The sequence below is a fragment of the Camelus dromedarius genome, chromosome 31 (assembly GCF_036321535.1).
Source record: "Camelus dromedarius isolate mCamDro1 chromosome 31, mCamDro1.pat, whole genome shotgun sequence".
Classification (NCBI taxonomy): domain Eukaryota; kingdom Metazoa; phylum Chordata; class Mammalia; order Artiodactyla; family Camelidae; genus Camelus; species Camelus dromedarius.
Window position 1 is genome coordinate 22,575,836 of NC_087466.1, and position 24,144 is coordinate 22,599,979.

The window sequence follows — 24,144 nt, forward strand, 5'->3', positions numbered from 1 at the left end:
AAGTTGAATTCGGGAATGCTTTTTCAAACCAGCACACCCAGCATTTCACTGCAGGCGACTCGCTGTCAAGTCCCCTCGGCTTCAAAGGGAAGGAGGAGAGGCAGCTGTTGGCAGTCCTGGCCGTCTCGGAGCACTGACAGAGTTCCCTTTGAAACCTCCAAAACAGCCTTCGGGCTGAGGGCTTCCGAATGAAGCTGACTTCAGAGGCGTCGTAAAGGGTGTGTTTCGTTAGAATCTGCTCGGATGGCCAAAGCAGTTCCTCACGGAATAAACGTGTGACCACTTCTGAAGGAAACGGCCTTTTGACCTCGCGGGATGAGATTTGTTTTGTCACGGAAGCATGTAAAAAGCCCATATGATTAAACATGTTTCTTGCTGGTAAAATCCAAAGATCGAGCTCTAGCTGGACACGTGGGCAGTGGCGTGAACGTTCCCACAACGAATCTGTTGTCTCCACTGTGGGCTTGTTACGAAGTTGAATTCTGCCTAGAATTAAGTTAAAAGAATACAAAACATTGTTACTATTTTTTTTATCCTAGTCTTCCTCACTAGTGTCTCCTCTCTGCCATGGATTACACGCGCGCGCGCACACACACACACACACACACACACACACACTAACCTCCAGATCAAAGCTTTCACTGCGCAGGGGAAAGGAAGGTCGTCTGCTAAAGCAGAGTCACAAGGAGATAATTCTCGGGCTCTCAGCTTCCAAGCCCAGGTCCTAGGGATTAAAGATTCATTTCAGGGCTTCTCGAGGGCGGCTGTGACCGTCGTGTGACCTTGGCTAGTGTCAAGGTATGCATGGCAGACGGGGCCCTTCCCACCTTAAAAAGTGAAGGGCCTTTTGAGTTGTCACAATGGGAAGGGTGCTGCCGGCTTTGAGCTTGGCTGCAGGGGAGGGCAGTGTTTTTCAAGGTGCAAGATAGTGTTGCATCCGACAGCCGCACCTGCGATGCCCTTGGCGTCTCGGTGAAGAAGGGCTCCAGCCCAATGACGTAAGTGCGCTGTGTATGCACATTGAGGGGCACTGGGACCAGCCGCGCCCCCGCCTGCCCTGTGTCTGCACATCAGGGAAACAGTGGGACCAGCCGCGACCCCACCTGGCCAGCAGGGATCTTTGTCCTGCCCGCACTCTCAGTCGAGGCCAGTGAAGTGTGGGCAGACGTCTCTGCAAGGAAACCTGGACCACGGAGCTTCAGTGTGCATCGGAATTCCCCCTGAAGCTTGAAGAAATCGTAAATACAGGTGATGGCGTCCTTCAAAAGCCCGCTCTACCGCGTTGGCGTGGAGCCCTGGCGGCTCGGCTTCTCAAGGCTGTTCGGCAGCGTGGACTGGGGGCCGTGCCTCTGGAAAGCTCTGTCGGCCCTGCTGGAGGCGGTGGCCCAGAGACAGAGGTGTGCAGGAAGGCTGAGGGTGACGCTCCCACCCTCCCGGTGGAAGGCTGAGGGGCTCATCGGGGGTGAAAGGAGCCCAGGGACCGCAGGCTGGACCAGACGCTGGATCGCCTGGCGCCGCGCCTTCCCTCTTCCCGGCTCCGGGTTTGAAGGGCTCCCTGCTCCGGGCACCTCGCTCCCGCCCCTCCTCCTTTCTCTGTTCACGTGCCTCCAGGCACCGTCTGGCACAAGACCTCACGGCCCGGCTCCCACCAGGGCCGCCTTCCCGGCGCCGGCGTGTCCTGGGGCCTGCTTTCTCCCGAAGACACAGTTACTTTCAGAGGAGGTGGCGTCACACCTGAGGGAAGGGACTTGAGACTCAGCCCTCAGCTCCTTCACGCCGCGTCTTGGTGGGCGAAAATGCCATTTCCACGTGCTTACCCGTTCGTAAGGCGCCTCTTTTCTTAAAGACGGTTTGTTTGCTAAGAGATGACGTCAGAGTTGGTTTTCTGGAGGCTTCCGGCCTCCGGAGTGCATTTAAGTGTCTCCTCCCAACTCACAGCGTCACGGCCCAGGTTGAATTTCTTTCTTTTTTTTTTTATTGAGGTGTAGCTGATGTCACCGTTTTGGGGGTTATACCCCGTTAGTAGCTACTGTAAAGCACCGGCCCCGTTCGTTCCCTGTGCTGGACAGCGCCTCCCCTGCCCCCGCCCCGCTGGCGGCCGCTAGGTTCGTCTGCCTCTGCGAGTCTGCTGCTCTTCTATCCAACAGTGTGCTGTGTTTTTGGATTCCACACATACGTGACATCACACGGTGCTTGTCTCTCTCTGTCTGAATCACTTCACTTAGCACAACGCCCTCCAGGTCCGTCCACGTTGCTGCCAATGGGAGATTTCCAGGGGGCAGTTCATCTCTTCTGCTGAAACACAGCCTCCCTCGGAGGCAAGGAGCGCGTCCCCTGCCGTCTTGGACCCTCCCCCGGAGTCCAGCCCAGCGCCGTCTGTGATCACCAAGCACCAACTGGACCGAGCAGGCCGAGCCCCGCGCAGCGTCCCCTCTCTGACCCTCCCTTTTACCCGCTGGCCTCATCAGCCAAGCCTCCCTCGTCCTGCCACCTGCAGGCTGACAATGACTGTTTGCTGAGTGCGGGACAAGGAACGGGCGGGCTCGGTGGCACGGGGCCCTGCGGGTGTGTTGGGTGCTTGGTGCGCGCTGGCTGAGTTGATGTGGAAGTTAAGTCTCTGCAGCAGGAGGCGTGATGGGGTCTCCTTTGCCCGAAACGGGGGTGTGAACTCTGTCATCCTTCGGGTCCGAGACCCTCCGGTGGCCGATGTTGCTGACCTACACCTCTGTCTCTGCATCTCCGTCTGTAGACTCCCCTCTCGGTCTGTGTGTCTGCCAGGGCATCTGAAACGTACCGGTGCTAACCCTGAATCAGTGGACAACTGTACGGTTTGAATTTGAAAGTGCTCCGGGGGCCGCCTGGGATAGAGGACGGTGGAAACGGGGCCAGCTCTGCCCTGGTGTGTGCGCTCAGCCTCTCCCGAGCCCCTGCCCTCAGAGGAGCTTGTGGGCTGGGATGAGACGATCTGGAAGGCCTCATCCATGAGGATCATTCTGCAGTCAGTTGACAAACACCTGGAAATGAAATCACCGTGCGTCCTGCTGGCCGAGCCAGCTCATGACCGAAACGGGGTGACGTGCACAGAAGGGAACCATCACACGTCACGTTGTCCCCCTCACCGGAGTTATAGTACCACCCGTAACTTACGTGGTCAGCGTCCCCGTCGGCTGGAGCCACCCACCACCTAAGTGGTGTTTGTGCTAAGTGACGTCTGAGTTTCTCATTCACTCTGCAAAGGTTACTCCCTCGTTCCCAAGTGATAAAACGGGCCCAGGAAGAGGTCCGGTACCAGGCGTCGAACGTCCGTGTCTCCCAGTGACTGTGACGAGCAGTGAATCTGAGACCCACCGTGTCAGCCGGCGGCGAAGCCGCTGCCGTGCAGGACCAAGGTCTCGTGATTCCTGGCCCGAGCTCTCCTCCGAAATTCCAGGTCACGCCCGCAGTCTGGGGAACCCAAGTGTCCCAGCCGGCGGGGTCGGAGGGCGCTTGTGACCCTCGTGCTGAGATGTGGCCATTCTGGTTACTCCTCCCCTGTGCTGCTGGGTTTCCGCGTTCCTGAGTGTAACGGCCACAGAGGGTCCCTGCCTTCACCCTGCAAGACGGAAGCAGAAAATCACAACTTGGAGACCTTCTGTGATCGTGAAATGCCGACAGGAGAGCCTGGCAGAGGCCCGTCGCTGTCCCGGGAAGGCCGGGGTGCGGCCCGGGACGAGCAGGGAGGCCCCTCCAAGTGGCGTGCCAGCGCTGCCCCCCCCCCGGTGGTGGGGACAGAATAACCTCGGGGGCCGGAACGGAGGGGTGTCCCACTCTCCCCCTCCCCCAGCTAGGGCCTGGGTCTCAAATGCAGACTGTCCTGGGTGACATAGAACCGAAACCCAGGTGAACCCACCAGGAAGCGCGCTGATGCCCACGGAGCGAACCCCTGACTTACAGCTAATGTCCGGATGCTTCTGGGTCATTCTCCCCACAAGTGTCTGATGGACACTGACCGTGTGTCCCGCCCGGCTCTGGGCATGTGGGCCACTTGGTGGTCCCTGGTGTCATGGAGATTCCTGCCGCTGTGTACGAAGCGGCTGAGATCGGGTAACCTGACGTTTTTGAAAGCCACGTGTCACCCCTTCAGGGCCAGGGATTTATGACCTCAAGTTAGGCACCACCTGCAGATCCACAGCACTTACTATGTGCTTGTGTATCGTCAGAGCCAGAGTGCTGGTGACACGTCCCCCCCGCCCCCCACCAGCCAGGGCGCCTCCGGGCAGCAACCCAGCCCTCCGGGAATGAAAAGGCTGCTTAGGGAATCATCAGGACGATAAATCGTGTTCCTCCTGCCCGTGGGGTGCGTGCTGGGGGACCGCTGCGTGAACTGGAAGAGCGGCACTCATCGGGGAAAGTAGACGGTGACTAGCAACTTGTACTCCACGCTGCCTCTGAAGAGGTGTCCGCTGGGCATCTGGAGAGAGGGGTTTCTTTGTGATGTTGCAGCCATTAGGGCAGACGGACTGTGACAGTACAGAGCTTTCCAGGACTGGCAGGCGCAGGACGTCACGAAGATTCTGTGCGTAGTTTGAAAACGCGGGCTTTGGGTTGAGAAAGAATTTTGTCAGGCGGTGCTTTCTGTGCGGTGCCAGGGGTCCAGTTAACAGAAGGAGTTATTCCCCCACAAATTGGCTCATCTTGCCAGAGAAGCTCTTAAAATGGTCGCCACCTCCCCCCGCTCCTCGGCCCCCACTCCTGACTCCTTCCCTCTTTGCACATTCTTTTAGGCAATGGATCTGGAAGTCCCGGTGCTGGCGCGGAACATCCCTGGGAACGCGGCCGTGGTGACGCATGAGGTCACCGGACTGCTGTTCTCTGACCCGCAGGTAATGGGGGGGCCCCGGGTGCTCGGCTGGTCTGAGTCGTCTTCGTCCGCGAGCCGCTCAGGGAGTCTGTGATGCGCGCCCTTGCGAGGAGCTCTCGGTCCTCCTTTCATAACCGGGAGAGGCACAGTGTCCCTGTTGTCACGCAGGCAGCCACCTGGGCGTGTGACCAGAAGACACCTAGGACGGAAGTTCCTGGGTTCTGTTTTCTGATGCTGCTGGTGGAGACCGTGACTTGCTCAAGACGCGTCTGGAGTGGGGGCTCCTCAGATACAGCCCTGTGCCCCGAGAATGCCTCCTGGTGTTCAGGAGAGGGTCACGGGGCTGGTCACAAGCAGCCCCCCGAGACAGTGTGTGGAAGAGGCAGGGTGGTCGTGCCAACACTTGTCCGTAGGCAGGTGTGCGTCTGAAATGGAAACAAAGGCCGGTGCATCTGGCAGTGGGTTCAGGTGGTGGACCTAGGGGTCATTTGGGGCACACGTGGGTGCCTGGACCTCCTGGGACTCATGTGACGGGGTCCTGTTCACCAGGAGCTGAGGCTCCCGGGATGTAGCTGCACTGGAAGCCCTTGGGACCGTGTGCAGGGCGTGGGGGTGGCCTTGGCCTGAGTCTCTTTATTTGCTCAATTTATTTTATTTTTTGCTGGAGGTGCTGGGGACGGAACCCAGGACCCCGTGCACGGTGAGCACGCGCTCTACCGCTGAGCTGCACCCTCGGCTCCAGTGGTAACTCTCGCTCTCAGAGGCGTGACGGGGGCTGAGGCGGCTGACGCACTGGGCCCGGCGGTCGGAGCCTCGGGCACCGTTACCCTCAAAGGAGGGCGTTGCAGCAGCAGAGAGGGGTCTCGGGCGCCTCCTTTGTTCTCTGAGGCGCTACATTTGAAAATCAGCACATGTTCTATGCAGAGATGTGGGGATTTATACTTAAAAGCTGGGGTCAGCTCAAATATTTGGAAGTTCCGTTTTTCAGACTTTCCTACAGCGAATGCTTACTGCTGGATGGTTTCCCCCTCCCTTCCTATCACCCCTTCATTTCACTGCCTGCTGATCACCGAGTCACACAAACAAGACGACAGCTTCCCGCCGGGCGGCGTGTGGGTGGGGACTGGAGGTCGCTGCGCGTCACGCGGTGCTGGGCGGCCGCGGCCGCCCACCTGGGAAACCAGCGGGAAGAGCACAGGTCGGGCCCAGGGCTTGTCTGTCACCTCCCCCCCAAAAGGCACACCTAACGCTAACGCCTTTTCTTTAAATAGTAGCCCCTAAACGCCAAAACGATGCCGGGGGCCGAGGAGCGTGTAGCAGTTACTTGCTGACTCTCCAGACAAAGGCTCGTTGCTTCTTACCACGTTTTGCATCCCTCAAAATCAGCGCCGGCCAAGCTGTAGGTCATAGAATGTTGTCTCCACGTTGGCAGAGAGGTTTTGTTTTTCGTCTCCCCAAACACAATGTCTGTTTATTTTATAGCTCAATTTCAGAGCACTGTGACTTTATCAGCGAGTGTGTGAACAGCTGATGGTTTATAAATGCGTGTGTCGGGCTGGACACCAGAGCAAGGGCAGTCAGGCTCTCCTGATTTCACGTCACGGTTTTTGTAAGGTCTTCCTTTTAATATTTGCAAATAACTGTCCTGTTTCTGGCAACGCCGAGTCCTGTCCGCCGGCTGCTGGCTTCCTGAGAGCCCCCAGACACGGCCCCACGGCATTCCCAGAGTCAAGGCCAAGGCTTATTTTTGGTTCCAATGCTTTAACTTTCATTTTACACAGGATGTTATTTGTTTTAAAAAAAAAACCCAAAAAACAACAACAACAAAAAACCCCGAAACGCTCTAGGTTTCACACAGGGGAGGCTGCAATTTTTTTTAACGCATTTTGAAAAAGTGCGCTAGACACGGACGCCACACACAGCTTTGCTTTACCGTTGGACTCAGGCTCGGACCTCGCGCAGGGCGGGAGCCGCGCTTCAGAAACAAATATGCGTGTTGGAGAAGTCTCCGGCTGTGGTTCTGGTCGTCCGGGCTCAGGTGTTGAGATGAAATTAGCCGCTGGTTGGTTGCCAGGGTTTGTGATATTTCAGACGTGCATTCAGGTTTGTGTGAGAAGCAGCACCTCACTTACTAGGAAGAGATTCAGGCCAGAGTGCCAGCCCCGTGTGAACAAAAACACTGCGAACCAGATCAGTACACAAAGAATGCTGAAGCCGTCAAGTCCTCAGCGGCTGCCGCCACCCCCCAGCGAGGACAGGCCTGCAGCCCGGCCTCTGCAGCCACTCCCAGTGGTGCCCTCTGAGGGGGCTCAGAACAAGAAAGGACAGGACACTGGCCCTAGATAGCTGGGTGCTTGTCAAAGGAATGAATACAATGAGCACAAATGTTTGCTCCCTCCCATAGACAGAAAAGCACTAAATTCTTTAACTTGAGATGCCTGGTTTCTTTAGTTAACAAGTCATCTTTTAATGTTCCAACTCCCTGGTCTCTTGTAAAGCTCCTATATGTCCTAGCTCCTCCCCCACCTCTTCAGAGCCGTCCGGCAGAGCCATCTGAGGCGCTGTCATCCCGGCCCGAGTCCTCCCGCCAGATAAAACGTAACTCTTAACTTTTTGGCTGTGCGTTCATTTCAGTCGACACTTGTAAAGGTTTTATGTGTATAGATAGAATAGATAAAGTTATCTATGTATCTGTATCTATAAATGTATATATAGTTTTTTTTTTTACCGTAAATGCTGTTCACATCCTTGCTAAATCTGGAGTTAGTGGTTCTGCTTTTGTTTTTATTCCTGAACTGAGATGCTATGTGGTAGACTGTGCATTTCATACCCCGCTCACCTCCTTGTCGCAACGGAAAAGGAACTTCACAGACGCTTTGCCTGAAGGGTAGGAATGGTTGTTACAGGGCACCCTGTATCCCTTTGTCCCTTTCATGAACCTATTTCTAAAACAGAACCAACCATGGGAGCCGACACGTGACTTTCTCCCTGACCGCGGACTCGGTGGGCGTCCCAGGTGGGGAGTGTTTTCCAATCACCAGGACCCTGGCCTCTTGCTTCCTCCTTCCAGTAGCTCGGTCTTTGTGCTCCCGTTAGGGCCTCCCCATCTGGCACCTCTGAAGGTGGAGAAGGCTGCAGCATGTGGGACACCCAGAGGGGAACCGCGGTGGGTTCTGGGCACGGTGAAGGCCCCCAGGACCCCTGTGTCAGCGCAGATCTGGCCTTGGAAGGTAAAAGATGCACCAGCAGGCACGACCTGAATGCGCCGATCAGCCTGGATGGCAGAAGTGAGGTCTTCAGGGAAGAGACCCGAGGTAGATAAATGGGTGTGACCGAGGGATGGGTGGATGGAATAGAAAAGGAGGAGCTGACTGGAACGTGGCTTGTGCCAGGACAGGTGGTGGAAGCTCCGGTGTCTGAGACAAGACATGGAGTCCCCAGTGGGTTACGGCTGGCTGGCGACCACCTGCCCCAGGGGAGGAGTGGCCCGGCTGAGTGCCCCTCGCTGGAACTGGGGTCCCCTCTAAGAGCTGAGAGCAGCCCCCTCGTCCCCCACACTGCCAACAGCTGGGAAGAGAATGGTGGCTTTGGTCCCAGGACTACAAGGAACTGAATTTTGCCAACAACCGTGTGCGACTCAAAGAGGACCCCGAGCTCCAGATAGGAGCTCATCTCGTGAGTTGCTGACCTGAGGAACTACCCAGGCCGGGGCTTCGGACCTCCAGAAACCAGGATGTAATAGACAGCGTTTGTTCTGCACCAGGAGAAGACTAGCACCGGGAGGAAGGCGAGGGGAGACTTTGGGGCAGAGGGGAGTAGTTAGGTTCATTTATTTATCTCTCAGTGGAGGCATTGGGGGTTGAACCCAGGACCTCATGCATGCTGAGCAGGTGCCCCACCACTGAGCTCTGCCCTCCCCCCAGGGAAGATTTTTAAGTGGCACCCACGTTGCTGCAGCAGACGGTAGAGAACTGCTGATGCAGGCGGGGTCTCTGAAGAACGGCTGAGGTCGCGATGCCTCACATCTGAGGAGACGGAAGCCCATCCAAGGGGATGCCGGAGGGCCTTGTGTCTCTTTCCTCTGAATTCCCTGCTCTGTTCCAGTGCTCCGTGAGCAGCCGGAAAGATGAACCCACCGTGCAGTTGGGTGGGGGCAGCTAGAGACATGTCCTTGGGAACCCACAGCTTAAGTCGGGGAGGGAGTGCAGACATCCCTGCTGAAGTGCCCCAGGGGAGCACTTGGGATGAAGCCCAAACTTTTCACGATGGTCACCAAGCTGGCCCGACCTCGCCTCTGCCCTCCACCCTGACCTGCCTGCTTCGCACCTCACAGACCATCTCTGCTCCTCCATCTCCTCCGTCGGAGTGTCTTCCCCGTGATCTTCCTCGGGCTGGGTGCTTCTGCCCCCGCGGGCCTCTCCTCAGTGGGACCTGCTCCGTCCGGACCACCTGGCCCAGAGGCCCACCCCCTTTGCTACCTTTCTGCATTTTACTCCTTTCCCGGCTTTGATCACTGCCGTGTCGGCTCGCTCAGGTGCTCAGGTGTTGGTTGGGTCCTTTGTGGCCACCTTTATTTCCCCAGCCACGCCCCCACCCCCTGAAAACGTCCACGGGAGCGGAGCGGTGCCCTCCCCTCTAAACCGGGACGGGTGCCTCACCGGCAGGATTCTGTGTTCCTCACCCCGCAGCCCCAGCACCTCGGACAGCGCCTGGCACTCGCAGCCCCAGCACCTCGGACAGCGCCTGGCACTGAGCGTCGGTTGACAGATGAAGGGGGGAGGCAAGAACCTGGCCTGACAACTATTTGCATAAAGATAATAGGGAATTTGGAAGGAAGGGAAGTTTGCTTTGGGGAGCTTATCAGGAAAGCCTTCTGAACCGCAGGCAAAAACGCGTATTTTGGATTTTTAACAAAACGATGATTAAAAACCTTCAGCTGTGGTTGGAACAAAATAACCTCTATTTTTATACACCTCACCCCCAGGAAACCGTAATTTATGTGAACTTTCCAAACCTGCTAAACATTGACTTTTTGCTGCTGTTGTTACCGCAACAATCCCATTCTTTTTGTTTTTAAGAAGAAAAAAAATGGAGCTATTTCATGACTACGTTTTATAGCTTCAAAATTAAAATCCACTTGACATTTAATAGAAACCCCGCAAATCTATATTCTCTCTCAAGGACAGACTTTTAAAGTGTGGCCCAAACTAATCTGGCTGGGAGGTTCTGTTTGTTTTTCAGGCAACTATTAAAATAATGGTAACTTTGGGAATGATGATGATGACAGCTCATGTTTATCGAGTGTGTGTTACGTTCCGACCAATGCTCTTTGCTTTCACCATGGACTTACGCTTTGATTAAGACTGTTTTGTTTTACAACTTTGATAGTCAATCAGCAATTTATTGTTTGGAAGAAACAAGCGTTTTGGAGAAAGATCAGTGTCCAAACTTTTGATCTGGCAGAGCTGTGCTTGGATCCTGAGTTTGCCTCTTGGAATCTGTGTGATCCTGGACATGTTTCTCCCTCTGCAAGATGGAGATATTGAAGCTCATCAGAAAGCATGTGGGGTGGCGCCCCGTCCTTTTGCCTCAGAGGAAAGTTACAAGTCCACGGAGTTAACTGTCTTCATGGTGCTGACCGCGGGGTGGAGTCGGCGGCGGCCCCTTGGGGGCTGGAGAACACACAGAGCTCCTGGGTTTAAGCCCTGGAATCGGGCTCAGTGCAGAGACACATGATCCTCGTGGAATCTGGCCTGGTCCCTGGGGTCAGGATGACACAGATGGCAGGGGACACACATGGAGAGGGATGACTTGGGTGGGCCAGAAAAATGGACCACATAACATGCAGTTCAAAGATACCCATAATTTACAGTTCGCAGACAGCCTCGTGTTTTTTGAGAACTCCTTTTCAGACACATACACGAAAAGTACAGGACTGATTTATCCCTGCCGTACCGGGAATTAACAGCCTCTTGGTCTCATAACACACGCCATCAGCTCTTTTGTATCAGCTGTCGCAGGTCTTAGCCTAAACACACATGGGAAAGCCATCCTTGTTCCTGGTCTCGTAAGTGTAGAGACGTTCCAACCTGTCCCTCCCTCCAGCACTTACGCACAAGAGATAGAGTGTCTTCATCATGATGACTGAGTTGTTTGTCCCTCAGGAACTCGTGTTCTGTTTGATTCCTGCCATTCCCGGAGCTTGCTGGTTCAAGAAATGCAGGACGTGGAGTTAACGTGACCGGAAGGCACGCTTGGCGGCTACGGTCTGCAGGAGAAAGAACTGTGTCCACCAGGCATCGGGCGGGCGTGAGGACATTCACGTGCACAAGGACAGTGGCCACCAGCCAAGGTCCAGCTCACAAAAACTCATGCAGGTGGCGTGTGGGGGCTGACTGTGGGTTTTGGGGGATGTGGCAGCCGCTGTGGCCTCGGCAGGAGAATTCCGATCGGGAGCCTTTGCAGCAGCTGGAGTGGCCTTCGCCCCTGAGCTCTGCCCGGCGGTGTCGCTCTCTACACCCTTCTTCCCACGGCCTCGCTGAAGTCGGCTTTCCTTGGGTGATGCCGCCTGTGAGCGTTGCGTTCACGCCTCCTCCCCAGAGCACGACCAGAGGGACTTAACTGCAGACTCATTTTCGGGTTTTTCTCTTTCCCTCTGACGTCCTGCCGCTGGCATCCCTGCTCCGTGCTCGTCTCCTGGGCCGCCCTCTTCTCCCAGAGCTTCCCCTCACTCTCCTCCCTCTCCTCCCTGATGCCTTCCTCTCCCCTGCCTCTGAAGCACGCCAGAGCAGCAAGAGCGGTTTTCTGCCAGCTTGTCTGTTTGAAATGGTGCCCTGATAGGAATCTGGGAGGCAAGAGAGTGAGAAACACAAGCGAACATTCACCAGCCTCGCTTCCAGCTTAACCAGCCGTTCCCGGAGCTCACCGATCCATGCGGTGGCTTAGTGGGTTTTGCTCCATCGCCCTGGGAAGCTGTTGAGCCTGGAGGAGGAGGACCTGGGCTCTGGGGCTGCCTGAGTTCAATTCCCGTTTCTGTCACTTTCTCCTGTGTGACGTCGGGCAGGTTCCTGGGCCTCTCTGTGCCCCTGTTTGTGTCTCTCTGTGAAAGGAGTCACAGTGATCACAAGAGTCCTAGTCCCTTTCCTGCAATTCTGAAATCCAAGAAAAGCACTTGAAAAGCGGTTTTATTTTTAGTAAGTTGGGCGCCAAAACTCACCTGGCAGCAAACTCGTCTCTCAGCTGGATGTGGCGTTCTGTGGCTTTGTCTGCCCTGCTGAGCGAGACTGTTCATCTGTCTGATTCCAAAATTCTGATGTGTCGTCTATGGGGCGCTGCCTCAGGAGGGCCTATGTTAGTAAAAGTGTACATAAACCACATTATTTAAAACCCCCACATCCTGGATTCTGAAACACGATCTGTTACCTGGTTGCAAGCTCTTGCTAAGCGTGGGCTGTGGTTATTATTCAATTCGGCAGATTCTGGCCCCCACGGGAGGCTCTTGGCCAGAGACCCAGGTGTCATGTTGAGAAGTTAAAGGACAGGGGACCCCTCATGGAGGCTGCCTCCTTGACTCAGGGGCGGGAGGGAATTGAGAGGGAGTTCACTTTGTCACCAAGTGGTCCGTGCCCATTCACCGCCCTTTTCCCGCTCCCTCACATGTGCCCCCCGAGAACCGTGGTCTAGAACACACACCAGAGCATCCAGGGCTCCACCCCATCACCCCTGGGTCTCGAGGGGTCTGGGGATGAGACACGAGGCAGACACGAGCTCAGGAATTGTCCTGCAAAAGGGCCGGAGCTCACGGAGTGCGCGAACGGGACCCACTGCTAGACTGTGTAGTGACCAGTCCTGGACCGGATCACTGGGAAGGAGACAGACCAGACTTCCAGCTGCCGCCGTCTCAGCCACGGCCAGGGCCACGGTCAGGGGCGAGCCCCGCCCACCTTCTCCGGCTCTGCTTGGAGCCGTCGGTGTGGACGGGGATGGTCTCCTGAGCGGTTGCTTCGAAACCCGCCCAGGTTGGCTTCTCCTGCCCCAACACCTGCACGTGCGCCTGCTCACTGTTTCTGCTGTTTGTTTTCAAGTGAGCCCGTCTTTCACCATCACGTTGTCTCGTGAACACGCAGCAGCCCCCCCCACACCAATTGGTTATTGCCGCTGCACATTTAAAAGATGGGTCAAACGCTCCGGCTGAGTCATGCCGAGACTGTACGTTCTTCTGCGGGGTCCCCACGACGTCGCCGCCACGCACGCCGGCCCGTGGGATGCCGTGTGGCCGTGTTTCCATACACAGCATTGTGAACCGTGGCACCTGGATAGGACTTGAAACCCGACCACCGAATGGGGCTGTGTGCGAGATGAATAGGACAGACACGTGTCTGTCACTTCTGCAGACGGACCTCGGAGCAAGATTCTCACAACTTGCGGTTTTCAGTGAGATGCAGTTTTTCTGTGGCCAAGTAATCAGGTAGGCACAGTGGTCCGTCTTAGACTAGTGCTTCCCATGGCCTGACCCCCCCAGAACCACCTGCTAGAAGACACGCAGGCGGCGTGGACTGAGTGTGCCTCCACCCACCCCTCAAATTCCCACGTGGCAGCTCAAGCCTCTGGTGTGATGGTGTTAGGAGGTGGGGCCCCGAGAGTCTGTTCGCCCTGGAGGTGGGGCCCTCACAAATGGGATTCAGGCCTGAATCAAAGGGACCCCACAAAGCTCCCCCGTTCCTTCCGCCCTGTGAGATTATCGTGAAGAGACGACCTTCTGTGACGCCAGGAAGCAGGTCCTCACCAGACACGGAATCTGCCAGCACCTTGACCTTGGACTTCCAGCCTCCGGGAACTCGGGCCCCTTTAGGTGGTGGCCTCAGGGCTCCGAGAGGCTGCAGAGCGGGAGACCTTCTGAAGCTTTGCTTGGAGGCCCAGCTACATCACTTCTAACCTCTTCTGCGGGTCAAAGCAGGTTCCAGGACCAGCCCCGACTCGGGAGCTGGGGAAGTAGACCCCCTTCCCCCTTCATGGGAGGGGTGGGCAAGTCCTGCGGCAAGGAGACAGGCCTGGGAGGGGGGAGGGGCTGCGGTGCCGTCTGTGCACACGCGGCTCTCTGTGCCAGCACGCTTCCCTCCCTGTCCCCGGCGTGAGCTCAGAGCTGCCTTGGCTGTCGTGCAGGAGCTGTGTGAGCCCAGGAGCCTCGGGGAGGGGCTCTGACAACTCAAGAGTGAGGTTGTGCTTTCTTTTTTCTTTATTTTCTTTCAACCTCTCACCCCAGGGCTGTATGCCGACAGCCACGATGCGTCTTACACCTCACGCAGATGTCTCTTGCTTTATCTAAGTCTGTGGTTTTTGCTCCGTCTTCCATGCGGACAGAGAAGAAGGAAGTACACCCTGTCACACTCTATTCCTAGAAACCCTGTCACCCAGGATTCTGTTCTAAGACGGTCGGTCATGCATTCTGCAGGGACGTAAGCCGGGGGGTTGGGTTGTAGCCGAAGTCTGCGTCAGATAAATCACAGATACGACCAGCGTCCGAAAATAACGTGCCACAGCTCTGCGTCTCTCGGATAATTTTAATAAGAAGGTGGTTCTCCTGTGAGGTGGGAATAAATATGTTTTTATTATAAATGGAACACCAGTTTGCTGTAGTGTATACATAATACATAAAAATATAATTCCACTTTGTCATAAACATTGCTGTTTATGTTGCTAGCTGTAAAAATCACCCAACGTTTAATTAACAATAACTTTGAGGCTACACGGATGTTCCTTTTAAACAGCAAAACACCGTGTGTTAGTCCCGGGCACCGCTGCTGTGGAATGTGCACGGGGTGCGGAAGCAGGGTGGTGGCGAGAACTAGGCCCGTGCTGGGCTGTGCCCTGACGTCTCTGTGTTAGCTCAGTGCATCTGCTCAGCACTCTACAAAGCAGGTGCTATTATTGTCCCTAATTTAAAGATGGGGAAACTGAGGCTCAGGGAGGTTACGAAACAGACCCAGCATCACTCCTGCGAGGGGTGGGATGTGAATTTAAATGCGGGCGTCCCGGCTGGTGAACCCTGCTTTGACTTACGTGCAAGTGTGATAAATAATGCACGTTCCCCTCCTCCCCCTGAACACCCTCTAACAATGAAAATAATTCTCATCAATCAACATTGAGCAAGGCAGACTTTCTCCGGCCGGACCTGAGCAACAGAAGAAAAGTCTAGAAAGTCAAGGCCAGACAGGCGAACCCCTCCCCCCCCCACCCCCGCCCGTGGAGTCAGGGGCAGCGCTGGGCTCACCCCTCGGGGCCCACTGCCCCTTTGGAGACGAGCAGTGTGGGGCTCAGAGAGGTCAAGCAGCTTGCCCAGGGCCACGGGGGTGGTGGTGTCTCGAGGATGGGGGCTCAGATCCTGCAGTCAGACACTCGCGTCTGTCTCAGCTGATACTCGGAAACGGGGAGAAATTGTGCATCTCAGGGTCACCGGAAGGGCTCTTAGTCCCTGTGAGGAGCTGCGGGTTTGGCCGTCCAGGGCAGAGGGCGGGAGGGGGCGTGATCGCTGACTCTCGTGTTTTGCTCGCTCGTTCACCCTGGCGCGTGCGTAATTGTTTACTCAGTCCCAGGGTTCGCATTAACTCCCATCTCTCCCAAAGGCCATTTTCTCCCGAGTCAGGGAGGTGGACCAAGGAAAGACACGGGCTTCCGGCTGCGCTTGCCATCCCCCTTCACCCCTTTGCTCACCTCCATCTCTCCTCCATCTCCTTCTTTGCAGGAGTTTGTTCAGCTGGCAAAGAGGCTGGTTAGCGATCCCGCGTTAGAAAAGGAAGTTGTGGCCAACGGAAGGGACTACGTGAGGATGTACCATTCGTGGCAGGCGGAGAGAGACACCTACGGGCACCTCGTCAGGATGCTGGAGGGAAGCCCTGAGGACTGAGGGCGCCTGCCTGGTGTCGGCGGTGCCGGTCGGCGTCCATCCGAGGCACAGCCCTGGGCAGATACCCAGAGCCGGGGCCCTGGGCCGGCGGGACCCGGCCGTCTGGTCCAAACTAAGCCCAGTTCATTGGAATCAGAGATTAGTCGGCTGTTAAGACAGTTCAGCCCAGACCTCGCTGTGCTCCCAGAGAACGTCCCAGATGTGTTTTCAGATCGGTCCTCATGGATGCACAGAAGCTCACTGGGTCCCTGTGGCGGAGGAGCTGGTTTTGCGCGGAACTAGGGAGAGAGCTGGACGGGCTGCTTTAGGACTTCCTGAGGACAGCAGGGGTCTGTTGGTAAGCCGTCACAGCGCAGGCACCTCTCCCCTGTCTTCGGATGACCTGTAACCCATCATTGTCTGTTCAAAGAGCAAAAGCAAAAATCAGACACGTCGGCTGAGGGGTCCTGGCGGCGTTTCTGCCGTGGTGCAGACTCTGCAGCAAAAGTGGGGCCCCGACAGACTTGCAGGTGGGCCTCCGGGCTCTGCACATTTGCTTTTGACCCCCTCTAGATAAACAGGCAGACCCCGCCCCCACCTCAACCCCCCGCAGGCTCCCTCCACCTCCTGGCCGAATTTGAGTCGAAAACCAGTTGGAACAGGGGCCACGTCACCTGGGTTTTGGGGTTCAGCACCCAGGGCTGAGTGTTGGTCTGGTCACCAGCTTCCAGACCATCCCAGAACCGGCACCGGATCCCCACGACCCTGTCCAACACGAGGCGAGTTTAGCCAAGCGAACCCATCACTGGGAGGAGGTCCTGACCGCGCCGGCGCCATGGCCCCACACCCCATGCTCGTTTGCCTTTGGTGGCGGTGTTTGCCTCTGTTGGACCCTAAAATCCCTGCTGTCCGGTGAACATTCCGTGGCAACAGCTGGGTGTGAGGTGCTCTGTTTCTCGTGCGAGGTGGGAAGCCGCGGGCGTCCAGAGGGAGGGGCTGAAGCCGGCTCAGAGCCCATCGCAGGAGGCGTCTCGTTGGCGTTTATTCCGATGCCGCCAGACCCTGGAGGGAGGAGGAAAACCCACGTCATCCTTGCCTCAAGGGTACCTTGGACATTTTCCCCCCTAATCATCATTTTTTTATAAACAGCCAAACCTACGTCCTGTTTTTAAAGGGATAAGACTCAGTTTGAACGATTTAAACTCCAGCGACTTGAGGATGAGAACAGCACGTTTACAGATTGCGAACCACGTCCTTTCCTGTTCCATTCTGCACCTCAGTCTCAGAGCAGGGTCCCTTCCCAAAGGCAGGCACACGGAACCCGCAGGCGCTCCTCGCGCCCCAGATCCACAGCCCTGCGAGCGGCCTCCTTCAGCCCACCCCGCCTCCTTTGTGGTATCTGAGAGTCACGAGGGTCCGGGGTCCCCTGTGGCCAGGGAGGAGGGGGAGGGAGAAACGGGGGCCAAGCCCCGGGCTGGCGGCTTTGAGTCTGGAGTCAGCGAAGTCAACCTGAGAAAAGGCCCCGCTTTGCCCTGGGTACCAGCCGGGGGTGCTGCCGTGCAGGGAACGCTGGCCGCCGGGGAGCGCCGCTCGGCCCGGTGAAGGCCGGTGTGCGTGCTGGGCTCCACCGCACCTCAGCGCCATTCATTCATGTCGTCAGAGAAGCACCGCACCGGCCTCTGGCCCTTTGGGGAATGGCCTGTTTTTAAATGAATAAAGTGCCACCACCCTCTGCACAAAAAAATAGCTTCTGTGTGTTTGTTCCTGTCGTGAGCCTGGTTCTGGAAGAAGCAGGCCCCGCCCCTCCCTCCCGTCCCTGCACCTTGAAAGGAGGTACAGACATGGGAGCACCTCATTAAGAGGGGTTTAAATGCAATTGTTGTTTTTAATACCAAAGTAGGTTAAAAAAACGCTTTTCTATAAATGTTTTGGCCGCCCTCAGTTTCATACTCGGTTAACTTTATGCTGAAACATTTTGCGTGGAGTTTCCAATTTGCTGATGCACAGGTTTGGGTGACTGGAAGAGTCAGCTTCCAGATAGAACTGAGACACTGGAGCCTTCAGATACGGAGGGGATGTGCACTTAAGGGGGCACGGGGGGGTGGAGCAGAGAGGCCCGGCGCGCACCAGGCTGCCGGTCGCTGGGAGAGGCGGCGCTGATGGCGTCTGCCGGAATCATAGCAGCCCTCACGCCCTTCCCACGCTCCGCAGCGAAGTTCAAGAGGACAGCAGTCGTCACGAGGGGCCGACTTTACACTGGACTTGGTGAGTGGGAGGGTGTCGGTCAGGATCAGATTTGGTTACGACTGACGGAGATTCCAGAGTGGCAGTGGCTGAAGCAGAAGAGAAACAGTTCTTTTCCCATCATGTAGAGATTTAACAAGGCACGTATGATGTTCTCCGGGGATGGGGGGCGGGGGGCGGGGACTAGGACCCCTGCGTCCTCAGTACATGGCCGCCTCTACCTCGTGGTGTGAGGTCGCTCCCCTGGCTCCGCCATCACGCCTGGATTCCAGGCTGCAGCTAGGTGGGAGGCGGGAGGAAGATTTGTCTCCTCGTTTCAGAACAATTCCTGTTTCCGGTTACATACTGTGCCTTCGCCCAGTTGCTTAGGAATGCAGGCTTTTCTCCCAGCGGCCACGCACCCCGTTAAAAACCAGGGGTCTCCTACCAAAAGAGAGGGGAAGGACGCCTGCGGGGAAGAGCTGGCAGTGCGGCAGCCATCGGGATAAACTGGTTTCTCATTCTGTAGTGGTTACAGCCGTACCGCTTGCTAATTACCAAATACCTTCTGATGCCAAGAGAAGTGCTTTCCGCAAGGTTTTTGTTTAGCTTTGAAGGCCATCCCGACACAGGCCACCTTTTCTCCCCAAGGTCTCATCCGTATACAAGCCCCCAGCCAGCGCCCCCTCATCGATCAGAACCTCCAGCCCTGCGGCTCCTAAATTAAAAGCTCAAGCGTCAAAGCGTCCGTGGGTGTCCGCCTGAAGCCCCGAGAGTGTTTGTCCGTGCCAGGTGACACACCACTCCCGAAGGCACAGTCAAACGGGGTGTGCTGACTCTGTGTGTCATCCCGGTGCCCCCGAGAGTCTCCCTGGTCGCCCCGAGTGCGTGTGGGCCGGGCTCTGCTCCCGCTGGAAGCTCTTGGGAAGTAGAAATTGTTTCTGAAGGGGTCCATGAGCCAGAGCCTGACTGCCACACGGCACGGATTTGTGTTAAAAACAAGATGCCATGAAGTTCTAACCTGCACAGTGTTTAGGTTCTAAAGACAGTGCTGAGGGGGAGGGTGTCGCTCACGCGGCAGAGCACATGCCTGGCACGCACGAGGTCCTGGGCTCCATCCCCAGCGTCTCCTCTAAAAATAAATAAATAGACCTAATTACCTCCCCCACCAAAAAATATTCAAAAATAGCGTTTAGAACAAAGACCTTGCACGGTCCAAGTTACCTGCAAGGACTCCCCACAAGTCGGGCGTCCATCCCTCCGTTCAGCCAGCGTCTCTTGTGGTCGTGGAGGCAGGCGCTGCGCTCTGGCCGAGGCTACAGCAGGGGACACTCCCCGCCTCGGGGGGCTCCCTCCCCAGGGAGCTTGACCGTTAGCGTGGACCTGGGTGGATGCCCGCTGCAAAGTATTCAGAGAAAGAGTGGGGTCGACCCTCAGGAAGGGGTGCGGATCAAAAGTCAGTTAAGTACAGGATCCACAGGGCAGTTGCACCCCAACAGTCAGAACGAAAACCACCTCCGAAGCGTGACAGGTAATTTCCAAGAGAATCTTATTAGACGCTAAAGGGACTTGTGCTAAAAATGAATACAGAAAAAAAAAAAAAAGGTATGTGTGTGGCAGGGGGGAGGGTGTCAATTAAAAAAATAACGACTTCAGCTTTATCTGTGGCCACAATCTATTTTAAAGGAATATTTTACAATTTACTTCGTCCTTCAAACTCATAAACAAGTGCTTAAAAATCCAGGCTGAGAGAAATGTCTTCCCCCCACAAATTGCACAATTCTGCTGAATTACAAAAGCTTTCTCCTTCGGGGTGGGGAAAAAAAAGAGCACCGCGATGCCTTTCTCGATAGGAGCCCTGGAAATTGCTCTATGCGCTGCCGAAAGCCTCCGCTGTCAGGAGAGTCACGTTTCATTTAAAGTGGATTTCCTTCTTTGGCATCTAATATAAAAATACGCGACATATTTCCCCAAATCAGAAAGGTTAACAACCAGATGTTTACAAGAAGCTGGCGAGCCGAGGAGCCAAGCAGTCCTGGGAGACTAGCTCTCCAGTGTATTTGGTGCAAACTTCTCCATTTTAGACATGGCTGGGAAAAAACCCCAGCTCACCGAGTTTAGAGGGCTGCTTCCGTCTCGGGACCCCGTCCCCTCTCTCCTGCCGCCTCAGTGCGCTTGGAGGCCCAGCGGGCACACAGACCAGGATGGCACGCTGAAAAAGCAGCTACGTTTATGACGTCAAAGGGTTGTCACCCCACCCCCCCACCCCGCGCCACGTTCGTCCACTGCAAAGGACCACCCTTCCTCGCGTGACTTGGGTGAACTCGTGGATGTCCCTGTGGGTACCTCGGCTTCCCCAGGCTCTGGTCCGGCCTCAGCCCGAGCCAGCGGACAGCCCGTCCATGACAGCCCCCGACCCCTAACAGGCTGGCCTCGGGACACCGCATCCGCCCGCCGGCCACCTGGCCCCGTCGCTCCCACTCACCCCAGTTCCCCACACCCTCTTTCTAGCCTTCCTTACTCCTCGCAGTGAAACAAGAACCCACTTGACCTAAACGCATGGGACGCTCACAGATCCTGTTGTTGGACGGTCCTCTCTGTTGAGCCTCGAAAATCCTTTCCGATAAAAACTCTCTTTACTGAGTGAGGATTTGTTTCTTACTTGGCAGTGCGTTATCTGCAGGGTCTCCATGACTCCTTGCCACAGCCCCGTGATTCTACAGGTGAGGGAACTTTGAGGCTCTGAAACGGGTCCGGAGCTGGGGGCTGGGAGGGGACGGAGCCAGGACGGATGCTCCCCTGGGCTGCTTGGAGCATCTTCTCTCTCTCTCCCCGGCCCCGCGTGTGACTGTCCCCATCTCCCACCCAGGCAGTCGTCAGCTACACGCCAAGGAGTTTAGCTGCACCTGCACAGTGTCCAACCCAAGTCAGAGGGAGCTTTGGGAAAGGGGTCAGAACACGTGAGCCCCAAATATGCCACTTTGGCATAAGGGTTATTTTGAGCGGAGGTCAGCGCCAAGGTGGGCCTGCGCGAACAAGCTTTCCTAAAGGAAACTTACCTTCTGTTGGTTGCTTTGCATGTTTACCTTCCCACGGCTTATCACCCCTGGAATCTCAAAGCCCCTTTCCTCTGCCTTCTCCCTTCTCCGCGGATGTCTTGCCCTTTATTAAAAGGGCAGGTGAGCTCCAGGTCTGCCCACGTCTGTCAGGTTTTCCTTTCATGCCTGCGAGGTTCCATGCGGACCTGGCATAGACCTTCTCCTCCTGCTCGTCTGTCTCCTGTCAGATTTGCAGGGCCCCAGCCACCGAACCAGCGGGAAAAGAGGAGAAGGGTATTTTGCTCATCTGAGGTTTAACATCAGCACATTTATTTTGAATGAATTGCTGAGTTAGGAGAATTGTTCCTTGCTGATGAGTATTACCCAGGTGGAATTTTGATCGACTGGTTTTAAATACAGTGAGGCTTTCTTGTTTTTGGAATTTTTTTTTTTCAGCAGTCTGGAAACAAATGTTCTTTGGGTAACCTCATATGCTATAATACTGCCGAAAAAATAGAAAATTTTTTGGGGTAGCAGAATAATTTATCAATATATTAATTATATATATATATATATATATATATATATATATATATATATATATATATATTTGCACATGCACATACAGGGGATGCAGGAAAAACGAGGAGGAAGAGGATGAGTCTCTGGAACGCACCCCGCCAAGTGAGGGTCCTTAGCTTCGCACAGAAGAGAATTCGAGAGCGAGTCATAGTTGAGTAGAGGCAGCTTTATTCAGGGACGTGCACTCCGCAGATGGAGGGCAGGCCATCTCACTCAGACGGGAGCACGGCCACGAGGCCGGGGCTAGTTTTATGGGCTCAGTAACTTCAAATGCTAAAAAGTGTGGGGGTCATTCCAGCTACTTTGGGGGAGGGGCTGGGACTCATCGCCCACTTTTGGACCTTTCATGGTCAGCCTGGGGACCGCCCTGGCCCCTGTGGGAGGGCCACTTCGCAGCTTCTGTACTTCAAGGCGCATATGTTGAAGCGCAAGGTCCACTGGGAGTCGAGTCTTCCTCCGTCGTGGGGCTAATCACCGTGTCACTCTTCTCCCGGCTGTGCCCTGCCCCCTGCCCTCCCGTCTCCCAGATGCGCACTTCTGCAGTTCCTTCTGAAAACCGGGCCTTTCTGACATGACTGCAGTCAGAGGGTGGAGATGGACATCGCCAGACCGAGCTCAGATAAGAGAGAGTCAGAGTCTTGTTTTCTGATTCCCAAGGAGCCTTTTGAATTTCACGAGAGAGAAAACAACCGTCTTGAAAACCAAAGCTCTTGGACTGCAAAGCAGGAGCTTTTCAGAGAGAGAGAAAGATTCCACGGTCAGAACACAGGGTCTAGACAGTGTGTCAGAGGCCAGTCCTGAAGGGCCCGAGGCGTAATGTCTGTGCTTTAATCATCGGTTTGGAAATCAGTGACACTGAAGTGGCCGACGGACCCGCGCTGGGGTCCCAGTCCGGGCTGAGACCCCCGTCTCGGCCGGCAAGGTTCTTTCTCTGATCAGAGTCGCGCAGCCAGAAATGACACCGGTACCGAGAGCCACACAGCACAGGGTTCATTCGGTGGCCAAAGAATGGGGAGGTGGGAACCCAGTTTGCAAATCAGCTTAACGTGACTCAGGTGGGGACACTGTACATACAGGAGGGTCGAGGTGAGAGGGAGGGAGCTGGGAGGAGCAGGAGGAATATTCACGAGGTACGGAGAACAGGCGTGGAGGGCTGGACCCGGGACTGACGCACCTCTGCTTATCAGTCCTTGGAGGAGCCTTTCTGGTGGTTGTCATGGCGATCAGCAACTGCCCTGGCGCTGGTGGGTGTGTCCTGAGCATGCTAATTTATTACAACGAGCGCATAATGAGGCTCAGGTCTCCTGGAAGTCACAGCTCCCTTTCCCTTCTGGGAGGAGCAGGGGTGTGATTCTGGGGCAACAGCCTTGGTAACAGAAGGTCACGTTTACAATGCTCTAAGCTTGAGTCCAGCCTGTGGTGACTCCCGACCCTCCTTGGCTTGTTAGCCGCGCACGCGTCTCCGGCCTCATCTTCTCCCGGCTTTCTCTGCGTCTCTGTACTGTTACGAACCGATAAGTATCCGCCCCCAGATTCATGTGTTGAAGCCTTAACTCCGAATGTGGCTGTTTTGAAGATGAGACCTTTAGGGAGATAATTGAGAAGAAATAAAGTCATCAGCGTGGGCCCTGCTCCATAGCACTGGTGGCCTTATAAGGAGACAAAGAGATACCAGCGGCCTCTTTTTCTCCCCACACACACGGAGGAAAGGTCCCGCGGAAGGAGGAGGGGCATCAGAGAAGCACCTGCTGAAGATGCGAGCACTTTAAAACCAGCAGACTCCCATGTCTACTCCTGGCAATGTAATTACTGCCAATTTTCTTTAGAACTGTTTAGCTTTATACACATACATACGCATGCGTACATCTATAATGCTGCACAGAGCACAGAGGCGTCTCACGGAGACTGCACTGTGCTGCTTCATGCATGCATCTAGCACTGTATCTGTTAATATGTGTATACTTAAATCCATCTACAAATATATATGTGATGAATTTATTTTGCCTTATAAGTTAAGTATTTTATAAACGTATAACTATGAAAGTATAAATATCTATTCATAAATGTCTAACTAAAATAATGAAAGTGCAAATTATAATTTGAAATAGAATTAGCTTACTGATTTTACTAACTATAATTTTAAATTATCTGTAATTGGAGAGAAAAATTGTGTCTGGAATTATTTATGCATAATCAAATATACAAATGTAAATAATTACTTACGTATTTTATTAATTATGATAAAAATTATCTGCAGTTAAAAATTAACAAAATTATCTACAGTGATATATAAAATATATATTTTATTTATAAAATCTGTATTATATGTTTAAATATATATATATAAAGCCAAACATACAAATAGCACCTTCGAGTGAGCCGTTTCACTTTCAGAAATTTATCCAAAGGACAAGATCAAAGATGATTAAAAGCTTATGTAAAAGGTAAATCCATCACAGCGTTAATTTTAACGGCCAAAGATTTCAAACAATGTCAATATTCAGAAGTCACCGAGTCGTTCATTAAGTAGTTGTGTAGGTTTAACATGGAATAGTGGGCGGCCTTTAGAAATTACAGTG

General features: G+C 54.8%; 1 protein-coding gene across 10 annotated transcripts in view; it reads left to right on the forward strand.

The window, feature by feature from the left end:
- GLT1D1 (glycosyltransferase 1 domain containing 1) overlaps positions 1-24,144 on the forward strand; it is a 95,028-nt gene that overhangs the window by 53,396 nt on the left and 17,488 nt on the right. For 6 of the 10 annotated variants that reach the window (XM_064481309.1, XM_064481311.1, XM_031442485.2 and 3 more), the window contains 2 exons: positions 4,764-4,862; positions 15,582-17,466. In XM_064481309.1, coding sequence (XP_064337379.1) covers positions 4,764-4,862; positions 15,582-15,743 — 261 coding nt within the window. In that variant the 3' untranslated portion in view covers positions 15,744-17,466. Of the gene's footprint in view, positions 1-4,763; positions 4,863-11,004; positions 11,218-15,581; positions 17,467-24,144 lie in introns of those variants that run through there. The other 4 variants (XM_031442480.2, XM_031442483.2, XM_064481310.1 and 1 more) reach the window with 2 other exon arrangements.